The sequence below is a fragment of the Tupaia chinensis genome, unplaced genomic scaffold, assembly GCF_000334495.1.
Source record: "Tupaia chinensis unplaced genomic scaffold, TupChi_1.0 Scaffold000075_1, whole genome shotgun sequence".
Taxonomy (NCBI): domain Eukaryota; kingdom Metazoa; phylum Chordata; class Mammalia; order Scandentia; family Tupaiidae; genus Tupaia; species Tupaia belangeri.
The window spans coordinates 676,049-692,476 of record NW_006159535.1 but is presented as its reverse complement, the minus strand read 5'-3'; the positions used below and the strand labels follow the sequence as shown (position 1 = coordinate 692,476).

Sequence of the window (16,428 nt, the reverse complement as noted above, 5' to 3'; positions counted from 1 at the left end):
GGATCTTGGGCACGCACGCACACGTGCCTGGCGTGAGTTCTAAGCCACCAGGTCCGGGACGCGAACCGCAGTTGACTACGTGGGAATCCAGCGACCTAGCCATTACGCTAACTGCTGGTTCCCAATAAAATAATTCTTTAAAAAAAAAAAAGATTAGAACTTATTTGGGGTGTCCTTAGAGAAATAACAACAAATACCTAGTTTATCATCCATATTTCTCTGACTTTAATACAAGTTTTAATTTTCATTAACATTCTTATTTATTTATTTGGAGAGGTTTTTGCTATAGGGCGCATGCGCTCGCCAGAGAGACAGAGAGAGACGGAGAGACAGAAAGCGAGAAATCACCCCCCCAGGGGAATGGCCACGCCGCAATCCCTTCTTCTCCGTTCTCCTCTGGGGATCTTGGGCACACACTCACATGCGCCTGGCGTGAGTTTAAGCCACCAGGTCCAGGACTAGAACCGCGGTTGACTACATGGGAGTCCAGCGACACAGCCATTATGCTAACTGCTGGTCCCAACATTCTTCTTCTTCTTTTTCTTCTTCTTCTTTTTTTGAGAGATTTTCACTATAGGGCGAGTGCGCTCATCAGACAGAGAGAGAGAGACATAGAGACAGAAAGCGAGAAATCACCCCCCAGGGGGAATGGTCACGCTGCAATCCCTTCTCCTCCATTCTCCTCTCGGGATCCTGGGCACGCATGCACATGCGCCCGGTGTGAGTTTTAAGCCACCGGGTCTGGGACACGAAACGCGGTCGACTACATGGGAGTCCAGCAACATAGCCATTATACTAACTGCTGGTTCCCTCAACATTCTTATTTTTATAATTAATACAATTTTCAATCATTTTCCCACATAAATCTTAATTTATAAAGTTTTTTGATCTGCTTCCACAGTTATCATCTTTAATGTTGCATAATATTCCTTTGAGTTGATATAGTTCTCTATTTCTGGACATAAAGGTTATTTCTGGTTTACACTTTCTGGAGAATGTTGCAAATGGCAGCTTTTAAGTTAAGTAGCTTTTCCAGTCTCGTCTTAGATTAGCTTCTGAGAGTAGATTCTCAGGCTGGAAGTAGTAATTCATTTATTCATGTTATTTTTATTAAGCATGTGCTGTGTGCCAGACTGGGTCAAAGGTGTAGCCATTTCTGTGACAATTGATATGATTTACTATTTTTTTCCCCCACTGTGCTAGAGAATACCTTAACCCGTCAAGTCAGCTCTGAATGGTACTGCCCAACAAACAGGTGCTTCATCATTACTCATCTGGCGAGGGTTAAAAGCTAAGACGTAAATAAAAGAGTGCATGAAAAGGTGAACCTGAAGGAATGACAGTGTGTAGCTACAGGAGATTTATGTGTTGTTAGCACTACCTCACTGTTTGGATTATTTACATACTCTGCCCGGTATGATAACTAGAAGGAAACTTCGACCAAATCAGAGAGTTAAAACGCTGTACAGGGTTAAGTAGTCTTATAAGTAAGCTAGACTTATTTAAATCACCCAGAAAGCTTGAAATGTGGTTATAGCAAAACCATAATGCACAGCTTCATTTGTGTACTGAAACTTTTATTTTTTGAATTTCTATTGAATGCCTAGTATGCTAGGAAAACAAAGTTACTGCATTTTCAGTTAGTTGCATTTTCAGGGAGAGGCAAACAAATACATAGTCAGATAGTTTTTACAGCTTGTGTTGTGGGCACTGAGAATTTATATATCCAAGGAGGAGCAGAAGTTTCTATCTCTTTACCCCGATTTTACTATAGAGAAGCCGTTATTTTTCCTTTCATGGTTTATTTTTATGTCTTAAGAGAGGGGGAAAATACTTATTGAAGAGTATAGTAAATATGAATGACTTAGTAGGGGCGAAAACTTAACTCAATTTTTGAAATACACGTGTAGTTTAAAGTAAGATTTAGTAACTAAAGGACTTTTGCCCTTTGCCCATAGAATTGCAGTATGACTGACTGGCTAAAGAGAAGGTGGAGGTTGATGGTTACCTGAAAACTCACTTGTTTCTTTGTAAACGTATTTCTAATAACTGGAAATTAGAAATATTGGAAGGGACAAAAATTAAACAGTAGAACTATACATGCCGTCACTAGCCATAGCGAAACATTCTAGTGTGATTTTTTTTTAAAGAATTATTTTATTTAACTTTATTTATTTAAATTTGACCAGAGGGGGGGAGAGAGAGAGGAGGGAGGGAAAGTGAGAAAGGAAGCTGCCAGGTCAGGGACTTGAACCACCATGTCAGCTGCTGGCCCCTCTAGTATGATCCCCCCCCCCTCCGCCCCCGTCATCTAAGCTAAAGAGCAGAGAACTGGCCTACCTACTCTCCTAGGGCAATATGGAGAACCTGACAGCCTGAGTTAAGTTGTAACTGCTGGTTACTAACTATAACCTCAGAACTTAACAGCCTTGATTCTGCTTCTTTAGTAGTAACTTGGGGATGGTAATAGTGCATACTTCTTAGGGCTGCTTGATGTGGCAGATACATCTGTGATCGTCATAGCCTTTGAGCAACAATGACCTCTTCCTCCTCCTTAAAACAGTGTTCTCTCTTAACACCCAAGACTTCATACTGATTATTACCTTCTACCTGCAGCTCCTCTTCATTTGCTCTTCTAGGCTCTTCTTTTCCTATCTGATTTCTATGTTGGGGGCCCTAGGGTTCTTTCTTTTTTGTTTACTCCTTTCCAAGGTGACCTGTTAGTCCCATGGCTTTAAATACCATCTATATGCTGATGAGTCCTTATATGTCTCCAGCCATGTCCAATCCAGCTCAGAGGTCCAGATTCATGTGCCTAATTGCATCCTAGATATTGCTCCGTTAAAACATCTCTAACTGGCTCTCTGGATTGTTCCACCAAAACAAGCAAGTAAAGAAAGAAATCTTTTTTCTTTTCCAGTCATCTCCATCTTGGGTAAATAACCTCAAATCAATGACTTCTTCCTTTCTGTCACCTCATACATCCAAGCCAACAGCAAATATATCTCCAGAATATATTTTAAATCAGTTTATTATTTATATTAGTTTTTAAAAGCCATGATAGAACATGTGTGTGCATACTTGAGAATGACGGGGTGGGGCGGGGGGAGGGAGAGAGACATGAGCACCCTCTATAGGGTTCAGTCATGCTACAATCCTCTTTCTCCAGTTCTCCAGCCCATTGTATTTTGGGCACTTGAGTGTGGGCCTGGTGTGTTTTGGGTTGACTGGGCCAGGGTTTGGAACCTTGGTTGTCATGTTGAATTTTAGTTCTTTTTTTTGGGAGAGGTTTTTGGTCTTGGGCACTTGCCTGAAAGAGAGAGATAGAGAGAGAGAAAGCGAGAAATAACCCCCTCACCACCCCGGGGATGGTCACGCCGCAATCCCTTCTCCTCCATTCTCCTCTTGGGATCTTGGGCACGCACACACGTGTGCCTGGCGTGAGTTTAAGCTACCGGGTCCTGGACTCTAACTGTGGTTGACTACGTGTGAGTTCAACGATTCAACGATGTAGCCATTATGCCATCTGCCTGTCCCGGATTTTACTTCTTTTGAATAGCACCGTACCCCTGTGCCACAGAGCTGTCTCTGAATGAGTTATTTGTCATTTTCCATCTGCCTAGTCCTAGCTAACATAATCCTTTGCCATATTCATAGCCTATGAACTCTGTCCCCTTCCCATCTATTCTGTAAATCCCCACTGAGGGATTTTTTTTTTTTAAAGCAAACATCAGAACATGTCACTTCTTTTTTTAGGATCCACTAAAGGGTTTCGAAATTGCATATGAAGTAGAATTTCTATCGTGTACACATCTGAACTCAGTTTCCATAGCTAGGAAATGAGATAATTGTGTCTAACTAGAAGATAAGCTTAGGTGTGGATTTCTGCCTAGACTAGTGTGTGCACATAATAGCACTAATACATATTTGTTGGATGAACATTCAGATTAAATAGGGCCATCCACACCTGTCTACTTGCCTCTTTCAGAGCAGCATATTATAGTTTAGTATTTTCTATTTTTCATAGAAAGTCCAGCAAAGGCTTCTGGTGCAGTTATCTCTTTTAACCCCCTTTTACATTCTCCTCCTGACCTCCCTGCTTTATTCTTGATATCTGAGGGTATGTTTGGGTCATTAGGAGAAGACAGGCAAGTAAATAGGGCAAGAAACAGAATAGAAATAAAATAGGAACTCTGAGAATAGTGCTAACAGCACATTTTAAAATAAGCATTTTACTTAGAAAACGTGTAATAGTAGTAGATAGTAGAATGAGTCATCCTCTCTTCATCCCTCAGTTTGAGCAATTATCAACTTATGGCCAGTCTTCGAACAAATCTCAGTCAGTTTGGTTATTGCCTATGATAAAGGAATACCTAGGTTAGAGAGGCTTGTGACATGGATCTGTCTTACTCTGGGCATCCTTACCCTTCTGAAATGAATGGAGGACAGCTTAGATGTGATATTAAGGTTGTTAGAAAGTTTCTGGGCCAGCTGCCGTGGCACCAGCAGGAGGGTGCTACTGTGAGGTAGCTATGGCCGCACTGAAGGCCTGAGTTCACTTCCTGGTTCAACCTCAACAGGCCAGGTGTATGCACCTGTGGTCCTAGCTGATTGAGAAGTTGGGGCAGGAGGATTGCAACATGATGCAATCTGGTCAAAAATACCCTTCCCCCTTTCTCTGTGTCCCCTCCCTCCTTTCTTTGTGTGCTCTCTGTCCCCCAAAAAAAGGCAGGGAGGGAGGGAGTAATGTCGGTTCTGAAGTATCTTTTCTGATCCATTTTCTGTGAATACCTCAAGTTTCACCATTAGTTCAACCATAAATTTGCAAATTGTGAATAAGTCTGAGAAGGGGAGTACATGAAACCCATCCATCAGCAGTTATTTATATCTTAAGTAATTGGTTGATTGGTTAATTAGAAGCATGTGTGACGTGTAAGTAACCAAGAACAGTCTTTGATGGAAGGTATGAACTCTCAGGAACCTAAGGTGGGGGTAGCCAAGTAAGGGTAAGGAGTACTAGCAGAGGGCTAGGAACAGGTTGCTTTGCCACTTTGCAGCTTTGCCTCAAGGTGGTCTGACCTCGAAGGCTGTGTAGAGAGAGGACCCCCCCCCCCCCCGTTTAGGAGTGCTGCCTGTACTTTTATCTGGGTTCCTTTCAGCTGCCCACAAGAGGGTGCTTCCAGCTAATTCTGCTGCTTGTTTATTTTTAGGTATCTTGCAATATATTCAGAACTCTCCCTCCTAGTGACAGCAACGAATTTGATCCAGAAGAAGATGAACCTACCCTTGAGGCGTCATGGCCACACTTACAGGTACTTGGAATTATTTGTTATAAAAGAAAGATCTATGAACTCATTAGCCAATTAACATGGGAATTCCTTGATTTACCATAAAATCAAATTCAGAGTACATTAATGGAAAGCTGAGGATGCTTTTTATGTTTCTTTTTCTTGATCATTAGGATGACAAAGGATAAAACAAGGAGTTTCAAACCATCCCCCCAACACCATGCCACCATGTTATAGGTCTAGCCAGCAGGTCTTACTTTTTTATTAGGGCCTCTTTGTGATCCTGACCACTGGAGCCTCAAACAAGAACAGAATTATTTGCACGTTAATATTAGTTGGATGCGATTAGGTCACAGAGTACATATCTCAGTTTTAGCAGTAGGTACCCTGGGGACTAGGTATGCCTGTCTTCATGATAAACACAAATGTATTTCTTTAGTCTAGAAGGACAAAAACAAACTGGTAGCTATTTCTTTCACAGTGTGTAAAGAAGAGCAGCAGCTGAGAAAGCTTGGGTGAAGGTCAAAATGTTCTCTTGCACTGAGAAAGCCATGTCTTCCAGTCGTAGTCATTTGTCAGGATGAATCAGGGGCAGCTCCTTTCTCAGCACCAGGCCCATCCATTTCTGTATTTACTTAAACGTGCTGGTCATTTTCCAGCTCCTTTCCTGGCTGCCTTCTCATAGGACCAACGTTTCTCAAGAGAATAGAAGACTTGAAGATACTGAACCCTAAAGCCAACTTTTCCGTTGAGTCAGAATGGTCTAGGGCTGGGCAACAAATAGCAAGGAGAGAAGGGGAGGAAAAGAATGACTATTACCTTGTACATCTTTCGCCCTTAGGCAGAAGCCTCCAAAACCTTGTGCTCATGGTTACTGGTTGAATTTTTGGATAGCAAAAATCTGTGTATCAGTGAAATAAGGCCTACAGATTCTCAAGGTTTATTTTTCTATCCCTTCAGAATTTTTCACATAAATTTGCAACTTTGCCTGTCCTGTTTTGGCATCTCAAGGTTGCTACAGATGCACTTACATGTACTCTCCTCGAGTGATACAGAGAGCTTTTGGGGGCTCTGCTTTTCTCTGCTTATACTCAGGCTTGTTATACGTATGTATGCTACTACTAATGCCAAGATTGCATAAGTTCATTAAAACACTGTAGTTACCATTTTTTTTTTTTAAAGATGTCAGACATTCTCTCTGTAATCTAAGAGCTGTTTGTGCTTTACGTAGGTGTATCTGAGATTGCAATAAAATCCAAAAAAGAGGGACCAGCAGGTGGCATGGTGGTTTAGGGTACTGGATTCCCACATGGCTGACTGTGGTTCAAGGCCTGGACCTGGAGGCTTGCTTTTTCATTTTCACTGTTTCTTACCCTGTCCTTCTCTGGTCAAATTAAATAAATAAATAAATAATAATAATAAAATAAATAAATTTAAGTGAAGTTAAATAAAAAATAATTCTTAAAAAATGTCCAAAAAGGAATTATTCTTTTGAATGGGTGGACTTCTTGTCATGTGTTATTATTATTTTTTTTTAAGAGGTTTTTGCTATAGGGCGCGTGCATTCGCTGGACAGAGAGAGACAGATAGAAAGCGAGAAATCACCCCCCAGGGGTGATGACCACGCTGCAATCCCTTCTCCTCCATTCTCCTCTTGGGATCTTGGGCACGCATGCACATGCGCCCGGCGTGAGTTTTAAGCCACCGGGTCTGGGACTCGAACCGCGGTCGACTACATGGGAGGCCAGCAACATAGCCATTATGCTAACTGCTGGTTCCATCATGTGTTATTCTTGATGTTTGGCACTAATATCATTAACATTCACTAAATTGCTATGAACTGGAAAGGATTTGGAAAAAACCTGAAAAAAGAAAAAGATAATTTCCTCAGGAAAATTCCATATTTTATGGTGGAAAAGGCAGGGAATCCACATCCCTGAGAAAAGACTACTCTTGTCATTTGCAAGAGCTTTTTTGATATACTAAATCTTGATACTGTAGATAAAAAGTTTAACTTAATATCTCAGTTCATCCTTTCTTCATTTAACAACTCTATAAAATATAGGACCAAATTAATTTCTGAAACTAATATACTAAATTCCTTCACCCCACCCCAAAAGCTCATGCTGTTATTACTGTAAGAGTATTAACCCATTCGTTCATCTGACACCCTAAAACCAAACCAGTAGTGAAGAATGATAAAGAGAGTTTGCACCCATGAGGATACAAGGTCATAAACTATTATTGAACCAGCTGGTTTCATCTGTTTTGACATCTTGCTCAAGCCTGTAATCTTTCTTGTCCCTTTTTTAGCCCGGGGAAAATTTAACCAACTAATGTTGAAACAGGTAAAAGAATAGCTTAAAATGTATGAACCAACCTTCACCGATAGTTAAAGTCCGGCCAGGAGGGCCTGTTGTTGAATTCTCCACTTGTTGCTCTGTGGATGTCTTTGTGGAAGCACCTGATTTGCCTCAAGAATCCTGTTTCCTTGGTATATTCTTACTTCACAAATTAGTCACCTCTCCATTTTGATGGATAGGTAGTTTTAGTACTGACAAGAGCATTTGTTGAACATTTAAGAAATCTCTTTTTCTATTCTGATAGATCATTCGTGTCATAGTTACCCATCACTAAATCCAACATTTTACTTTTTAATTGACCTAACCATTTATTTCTTTAACCAAGCATAGCCCAGTCTTAGACCTTTTCCCCTTTTCTTAACACCATAATTAGCAGTGTGCTTACTCTTCTAGGCCACATTTTACAAGGAAGCAAAATGTAAGTACATGACAGTTGGAGAGAACAACAAAATACCTTGAGTTGTGGTGGCTGCGTTGTTGGCTGGCGGCTTTTGTATATTACTTTGAGTTATATTTGTGGCCACACAAAATCACCATTTATAACAAACCGTGAATCTCTGGGGATATTTAAAAAAAAGATAAAAGAATATTGAAGTCACAGATTTTTAGTTCAAATAGGTCAATGGGTCTATTATATGTGTGTTGTTGAATTTTTCTGTTGTCTGTATTTGGTATCTTTTAGACTGGTATCGCACAGTTACCAAGGTCATTTGTTTATTTCTTAAAATTAGTTCTGTCTTCTGAGTAGAGTACAATTTGTGTAGAAATTCTATTAATAATCAAGAATTTTTAAACAGTTATTTTATTTATGGTAGTGTGTGTGCTTGCACACACATGTGTAAAGTGGGAGAAGAGTACCCTCGACAGTCTCATCACGTTTTGATCTTTTCCCTTGCTGTCGAGATTTTGAGCTTGTGCACCCATAACGGGTATGTTTCAGGTTGGCCAGTATGGGATCTGAACCTGTGATCATCCATATGGCTTCCAGTACTCCTGTTTAGTATGTTACTGTCTTTGCCACCAGGCTGGGCCTAAGAAATATTGTAATGCTTTACACTTGAGCCTAGAAAATAGGAATGCTAAAATGTTTTTACTTAGGCTCCTTGGAGTGTTCATTTATGTGACCTTAAAAAGTAATTTATCCTCCACAGCCCCCAGTCTCTCCCATTAGAAATTCAACAGAGACTTGATTTTGAGGGGAAAACCATCTCAGTGCAGAAAACATTTGTGCTTAATAAATGTATTGAAAGAGATATGGTTAAAGCTTCAACTTGTTATCTTCTCCACATCCCTGAGAAAAGACTACTCTTGTCATTTGCAAGAGCTTTTTTGATATACTAAATCTTGATACTGTAGATAAAAAGTTTAACTTAATATCTCAGTTCATCCTTTCTTCATTTAACAACTCTATAAAATATAGGACCAAATTAATTTCTGAAACTAATATACTAAATTCCTTCACCCCAAAACTCTAGCTCATGCTGTTATTACTGTAAGAGTATTAACCCATTCGTTCATCTGACACCCTAAAACCAAAGCAGTAGTGAAGAATGATAAAGAGAGTTTGCACCCATGAGGATACAAGGTCATAAACTATTATTGAACCAGCTGGTTTCATCTGTTTTGACATCTTGCTCAAGCCTGTAATCTTTCTTGTCCCTTTTTTAGCCCGGGGAAAATTTAACCAACTAATGTTGAAACAGGTAAAAGAATAGCTTAAAATGTATGAACCAACCTTCACCGATAGTTAAAGTCCGGCCAGGAGGGCCTGTTGTTGAATTCTCCACTTGTTGCTCTGTGGATGTCTTTGTGGAAGCACCTGATTTGCCTCAAGAATCCTGTTTCCTTGGTATATTCTTACTTCACAAATTAGTCACCTCTCCATTTTGATGGATAGGTAGTTTTAGTACTGACAAGAGCATTTGTTGAACATTTAAGAAATCTCTTTTTCTATTCTGATAGATCATTCGTGTCATAGTTACCCATCACTAAATCCAACATTTTACTTTTTAATTGACCTAACCATTTATTTCTTTAACCAAGCATAGCCCAGTCTTAGACCTTTTCCCCTTTTCTTAACACCATAATTAGCAGTGTGCTTACTCTTCTAGGCCACATTTTACAAGGAAGCAAAATGTAAGTACATGACAGTTGGAGAGAACAACAAAATACCTTGAGTTGTGGTGGCTGCGTTGTTGGCTGGCGGCTTTTGTATATTACTTTGAGTTATATTTGTGGCCACACAAAATCACCATTTATAACAAACCGTGAATCTCTGGGGATATTTAAAAAAAAGATAAAAGAATATTGAAGTCACAGATTTTTAGTTCAAATAGGTCAATGGGTCTATTATATGTGTGTTGTTGAATTTTTCTGTTGTCTGTATTTGGTATCTTTTAGACTGGTATCGCACAGTTACCAAGGTCATTTGTTTATTTCTTAAAATTAGTTCTGTCTTCTGAGTAGAGTACAATTTGTGTAGAAATTCTATTAATAATCAAGAATTTTTAAACAGTTATTTTATTTATGGTAGTGTGTGTGCTTGCACACACATGTGTAAAGTGGGAGAAGAGTACCCTCGACAGTCTCATCACGTTTTGATCTTTTCCCTTGCTGTCGAGATTTTGAGCTTGTGCACCCATAACGGGTATGTTTCAGGTTGGCCAGTATGGGATCTGAACCTGTGATCATCCATATGGCTTCCAGTACTCCTGTTTAGTATGTTACTGTCTTTGCCACCAGGCTGGGCCTAAGAAATATTGTAATGCTTTACACTTGAGCCTAGAAAATAGGAATGCTAAAATGTTTTTACTTAGGCTCCTTGGAGTGTTCATTTATGTGACCTTAAAAAGTAATTTATCCTCCACAGCCCCCAGTCTCTCCCATTAGAAATTCAACAGAGACTTGATTTTGAGGGGAAAACCATCTCAGTGCAGAAAACATTTGTGCTTAATAAATGTATTGATAGCTAAAGTTTTTTTTTGTTTTTTTTTAAAACCACACTATTTTATGACTGCTTTCAAGGGACCAGAGGGTTGTAGAGCACTTTGCTACTCTTGCTGTAAAGTCAGGCCCAGAAGATGAGAACCTCTTTACTTTGTGGGAATCAAAAGATAACTGAAACCCACTTCAGTGAGATCATTTGAATAAGGCTGATGTTCTCTTTGTAAAATGAAGAGTGGGAACACTGACATATTGAAAAAAAGAACCTGTCTGTGAGGTATTAAGATTCAGGCATTATTTTGACTGAAAGAGCAATGTGTAAAACTTGGCCAGATCATTGGGAGAAAAGTTTTTCTCAATTCAGAAGTTTCAAAGAGAAAATTATAGTTTCACCTATAGAAGTAAAATGCTAATGTGAATACCTAATTAGAGTATAAAGTTAGAACCTGAAGCCACAAAGTTACTATAGGAAACATTTAAGTCATTGGTGTCTGCTGACCCTCAGAATGCCCGGAGACCTAATTTTCAGTAAACTAAAAGGTCAAAGCTGCTTTTAATAATTATACTACCTTATTTGCCCACTGCATTCACATTTGTGCTATTTGTTGTACAAACAATGGTGGTTAAAGCTGCTCTTGCCAAAGCACAGAGCAAACGTGCCAGATTGGGCCAGCGTAGTCTTCACTGCTGTGCTATTGAAGTTTCCCTTGAGGACATCCTTGAAGTAGTAAAAGTTACTAATTTTATTAAGTTCCAATCTTTGAGAACATAGTTTTAAAGGTAATCTGCCTGACAAACTAGGAAATATGCATAGGTTGTGTCTGCTGGATACCGAGATCAGATAATTATCTTATGGAAAAACGCTTGTGTGATTGTTTTCGAACTGGCAGGCTAAACTGGCTGTTTTGTCTTGAAGTATCATTTTTACTTGAAGGAACACTAACAAACCTTGGTCATCCAGATTTGGGTATTGGGTGGATATTTTCTCTAAAACAAACTGACAGTATTTGTCGACACTGCTAATATGACAGCATTTAAGCCGAATTTAGAATTAGAATTTTAGAAAATTCTAAATTTTATGTCTTGTCACCTTGAGCTTTTTAGCTTCCCAAAGATTACTCACTTTTTGGGGATAAAATTAGAGAATTTGGAAGAATGTGATTTTTAAAGACACTATGTAATGTACTATTTCAACGTTTGAAAGATCTGTGTAACTTGTGAACCAGTATTTTCTACTTACCAAATTATGTCAGTAAGTCATCCATGGAAGAAGAGCTATACAAAATCTAAGGCAGACAAATGGATTTTAGTGTAACAAAGTATAAAAAAGTTAATTAAGATGGTTTCAGATTCTACATTATAGCTAAGAATTGACAGCTTGTTGAATTTAGGTATAGTATCAAAGGGGAATAGCCACAGTTTTGTGAAAGGACTTAGAATACTCTCACTTTTTAAATTTCTAGGTCTGTGTGAGCCTTCATTTTCTTTATTTTAATGAAAACTATATGTTACAATAAGTTGAATATAGAAGCTGGTAAGAATCTGTTACAGATTTACAAAAACAAAAAACAGTGCTTCTCAGGCCAGCCAGCGGTGTGGTGATTAAGGTGGCTGAATCCCATATAGCCAACTGCACTGTTTGAGTCCCTTACTGGTAACAAAAAACACACCTGATGTGTGGGCATGCATGCCCAAAATCCCTAGAGGAGAATGGAGAAGTGATTGCAGCTGGTCATCCTCAATAGAGGCGACTTTCTCACTTTCTCTCTCTTGCTCTAGTACACACACACACACACACACACACACACACACTCTGTAGCACACTTTATTTTTTAATTGGGGGGAAGAGATACCTCTCAGTATTTATTTAGGAAAATAAAGTTATAATTTTACAAAAAATATGTATATTAACATGTAATACATTTCATTGTTTTAAAGTGAAGTAATGCATATTTTAAATGATCTGTTTTAACTTTTTTTAAAGTATTATTTAATTTTATTTATTCATTCATTTTATTTTTTTTTTCTTCTTTTTTTTGAGAGGTTTTCGCTATAGGGCGCGTGCGCTCGCCAGAGAGACAGAAAGCGAGAAATCACCCCCCAGGGGGGATGGCCACGCTGCAATCCCTTCTCCATTCTCCTCTCGGGATCTTGTGCACGCACGCACGCGCTCCTGGTGTGAGTTTAAGCCACCGGGTCCGGGACACGAACCATGGTCGACTACGTGGGAGTCCAGTGACATAGCCATTACTCTTAACTGCTGGTCCCACATTCATTCATTTTAATTTGACCAGTGAGACACACACACACACACACACACACACACAGAGAGAGAGAGAGAGAGAGAGAGAGAGAGAGAGAGAGAGAGAGAGAGAGAGAAAGAGAGAGAGAGAGCCCCAGGACTTGATCAATGGCTGGCCATGTGGGAGTGTCCAGCGCCTTATCCACCACACCACCTGCTGATCCCCAGTTTTAACTTCTCTTTTAATATATATCATATGTAGCTCATACAAAAGTTTTTTTTAGGAGAGTTCCTAATAATTTTGAAATGTAAAGATGTGAGACCAGAAAGTCTGTGACTGCTGTTTTGGGGATCAGTGATCCTGGTGTTAGTCATTGTGCAGAGGGCTTTATGTGTAGTATGACATTTGCTCTTAGGGATTATCATCCCCGTTATAAAGCTGAAGAAACAGCATTTTAGAGAAATAAACTTGCTCAGGGTTACACAGTAAGTAGGATAAAGAGCTAGGGCTTTTGACTTAGCATCTGACCCTTAAAAGTTTTGACTTTGACATGCTGCCGTTTATATACTGTACCAGGAACTAATATAATGGAGCCTATAACATAGCCTTTTTTTTTTTTTTATTAAAGAGAGAGATTTTTTGCTATAATGAACATGGGCTCTCCAGAGAGGGAGACAGACAGAAAGTGAGAAATCATCTCCTGGGGGGATGGCCACACTACAGTTCCTTCTCCTCCATTCTTCTCTCAGGATTTTGGGCTTGACTTGGCCTGAGTTTTAAGCCATTGGGTCTAGAACTCAAACAGCAATGTAGCCATTATGTTGCCATCTACTGGTCCCAAACATAGCCTTTTTCAATGCAGAGAATGTAAACAAAGATCCCCTGCTATTTATCAGAACAGTTATTTGAAGCCTACTCTGTAGATGCGACTTTTGTTCCATACCGCCATATATAGATTGGAGGAGTGTAGATTGCTAAAAGGAAATTTGGGAGTGAACATTAAATTGCTTGTATACTTTTATTATATATTTTAAGTGTATTTATTTCCTGACAGAGGGAGGGAGAGGTGTCCAGGGTCTTCATCCTGGGATCCTCTCCCTAGCCTGTAATTTGTAAGAGCACACATATCTGGAGTCTTTCCACAGGACCTGCAGTATCTTGTGGCAGTGCTCCTACTGCCTGTGCCACCTCTGCCAGAGGGTGCATGACTGAGTGGTGTGTGTGTGGGAGAGTGAGAAAGCACTCCCTCTAAAGGGAAGGCTACACTATAATCCCTTTTCTTTCATTTCTCTCTCCTTTCATGATTTTGGGATTTGGGGTATGTATGCACAAGCACCCAATACTTTTTTCAAGCTTCTGGGTCTGCAGTTTGAACAGTGCAGTCAGCCATGTGAGATCAGCCATCTTAATGACTATGCTCCTAGCTGACCCGGGCCTGCATGTCTTATCCACTGTGCTATGGAGCCTGGCCTAGTCCTATGTGTATCTTAAGATTTTGTAAATTTGCTTTTAGGAATAGTTCCTTACAAAATAATTATATAGGTGCACACTGATGTATGTTATATGATGCATATTATGGCATAATTTGATAAATAATTCAGAAACTACTTAAATGTCTAAGTGTAGGAGGTTGGTTAAATTAATTATGAAAAATGGGATTATTATACATTACGGATAATAGACTACTTACAGCTACTAAGAGTGATGGTTTAGATATTGTTGATGTAAATGGTTAACAGTATATTGTTTTAATGGTAAAATTAGCATGTAAAACTAAAAATATATTTATGTTACATTGGTATTTTGTAGAGGGAAGTCTGTACATAAAAATATTAATAATGGTTATCTCTGAATGGAAAGATTTTGGGGGACTTTTGTTTTGTTTGGTTAGATTTTCTAAGTTTTAATTTTAAAACTTAAAAACATAACAGCAACTGTTAGCCACAAGAATGGAGATGGCATGGGTTGTTGATGATATTAAAACCTGATATTTTATGCCCTGTCAGTTACAGTGTTATAGGCATGTCATGGTTTTTAATACTATCGTCAGTGAGTCCTAAATTGAAATAAACTATAATTTATTTGTTTCAGCTTGTATATGAATTTTTCATACGGTTTTTGGAAAGCCAAGAATTTCAACCCAGCATTGCCAAAAAATACATAGATCAAAAATTTGTATTACAGGTAAGAAAATTCTTCTGGCTGTATGTATTTGTATTCATTTTTTTTTTTTTTTGAGAGATTTTCACTGTAGGGCGTGTGCGCTCGCCAGACAGACAGAGAGAGACATAGAGACAGAAAGTGAGAAATCACCCCCCAGGGGAGATGGTCACGCCGCAATCCCTTCTCCTCCATTCTCCTCTCGGGATCTTGGGCATGCACGCACACGCGCTCGGCGTGAGTTTTAAGCCACTGGGTCCGGGACACGAACCGCGGTCGACTACGTGGGAGTCCAGCGACATAGCCATTACGCTAACTGCTGGTTCCCATGTGTTTTGTATTCATTTAAGACATAATTTTTCTTGATGTTTGTTAAAAAATTGCAATAACAGTTTTATTACCTCTAAATGAATAAGTTACTTTCCGTTATTGCCTATTAAAAGTCATAGATATAGGGACCAGCAGATGGCGTAATGCTTACGTCGCTGAACTCCCATGTAGTTGACTGCAGTTCGAGTCCTGGACCTGGTGGCTTAAAACTCATGCTCAGTGGGGCCGGCAGGTGATGTGGTGGTTAGAGACACTTAACTCACACATGGTCAACCACGGGTTCAAGGCCTCACAGCTTGCTTTCTCACTTTTCTCTCTCTCTGTTGCTCCCTGGTCAAGTTAAAAAATAATAAAAATAAAATAAAATAATAATTAAAAAAAAACCAAAAAAACCTCATACTGGTTGCATGAGTGTGCGTGCCCAAAATCCCAGAGGAGAATGGAGGAGAAGGGATTGCAGCGTGGCCATCCCCCTTGGGGGGTGATTTCTCACTGTCTCTCTGTCTCTGGTGAGTGTACGTGCTCTTTAGCAAAAATCTCTCTTTAAAAATAACAAGATATGTCTTTTATTTATGGTGGAAATTATATTTTAAACATTCAGGATGCTAGTACCTAAATCTTAAAGTTTAATCATAAAGGAATTTCATTTATATTCTGGTTTGTGTAAATCTTGATGTAGCTTAAAAACTTAGTTTGCATAAGGATTCTTAAAGAACTATCACATGGACCTGTGAAAATGAACAAGGAAGCCTTGGCTGAATCAGTACCACCACTGAGCGGTACTTGAATGATTTGGCTAACCACTGTGTTAACTACCACATCGGGAATAAACCTTGGGTGCCCATTAGCTCCCATTTTCCAGAATATTCTGTTTATTCACACTGATAACTTGTAAGTTGGCTTCCTGTCACTTTCTCAACCCTTTAATCTGTTCATGACTTGCCTGGGATCACCACATTGAGGGGTCTCAGTCATCGGCCTAGTTTCAAGTTCCCATCCTGGGTGTTTTGGTCCTATCTTGGGTCCTACTAGGAATGGGTAGGTCTTTGAAACTTGAGGGATTATTGCTGATGTTTTCTCCACTCTCTCCCATCCCTCTTT

General features: G+C 39.4%; 1 protein-coding gene across 3 annotated transcripts in view; it reads left to right on the top strand.

Moving 5' to 3' along the window:
* PPP2R5E (protein phosphatase 2 regulatory subunit B'epsilon) overlaps positions 1–16,428 on the top strand; it is a 170,528-nt gene that overhangs the window by 115,122 nt on the left and 38,978 nt on the right. For all 3 annotated transcript variants that reach the window (XM_006142387.3, XM_027768148.1, XM_006142390.2), the window contains exons 4-5: positions 5,211–5,312; positions 14,929–15,021. In XM_006142387.3, coding sequence (XP_006142449.1) covers positions 5,211–5,312; positions 14,929–15,021 — 195 coding nt within the window. The remainder of the gene's footprint in view (positions 1–5,210; positions 5,313–14,928; positions 15,022–16,428) is intronic.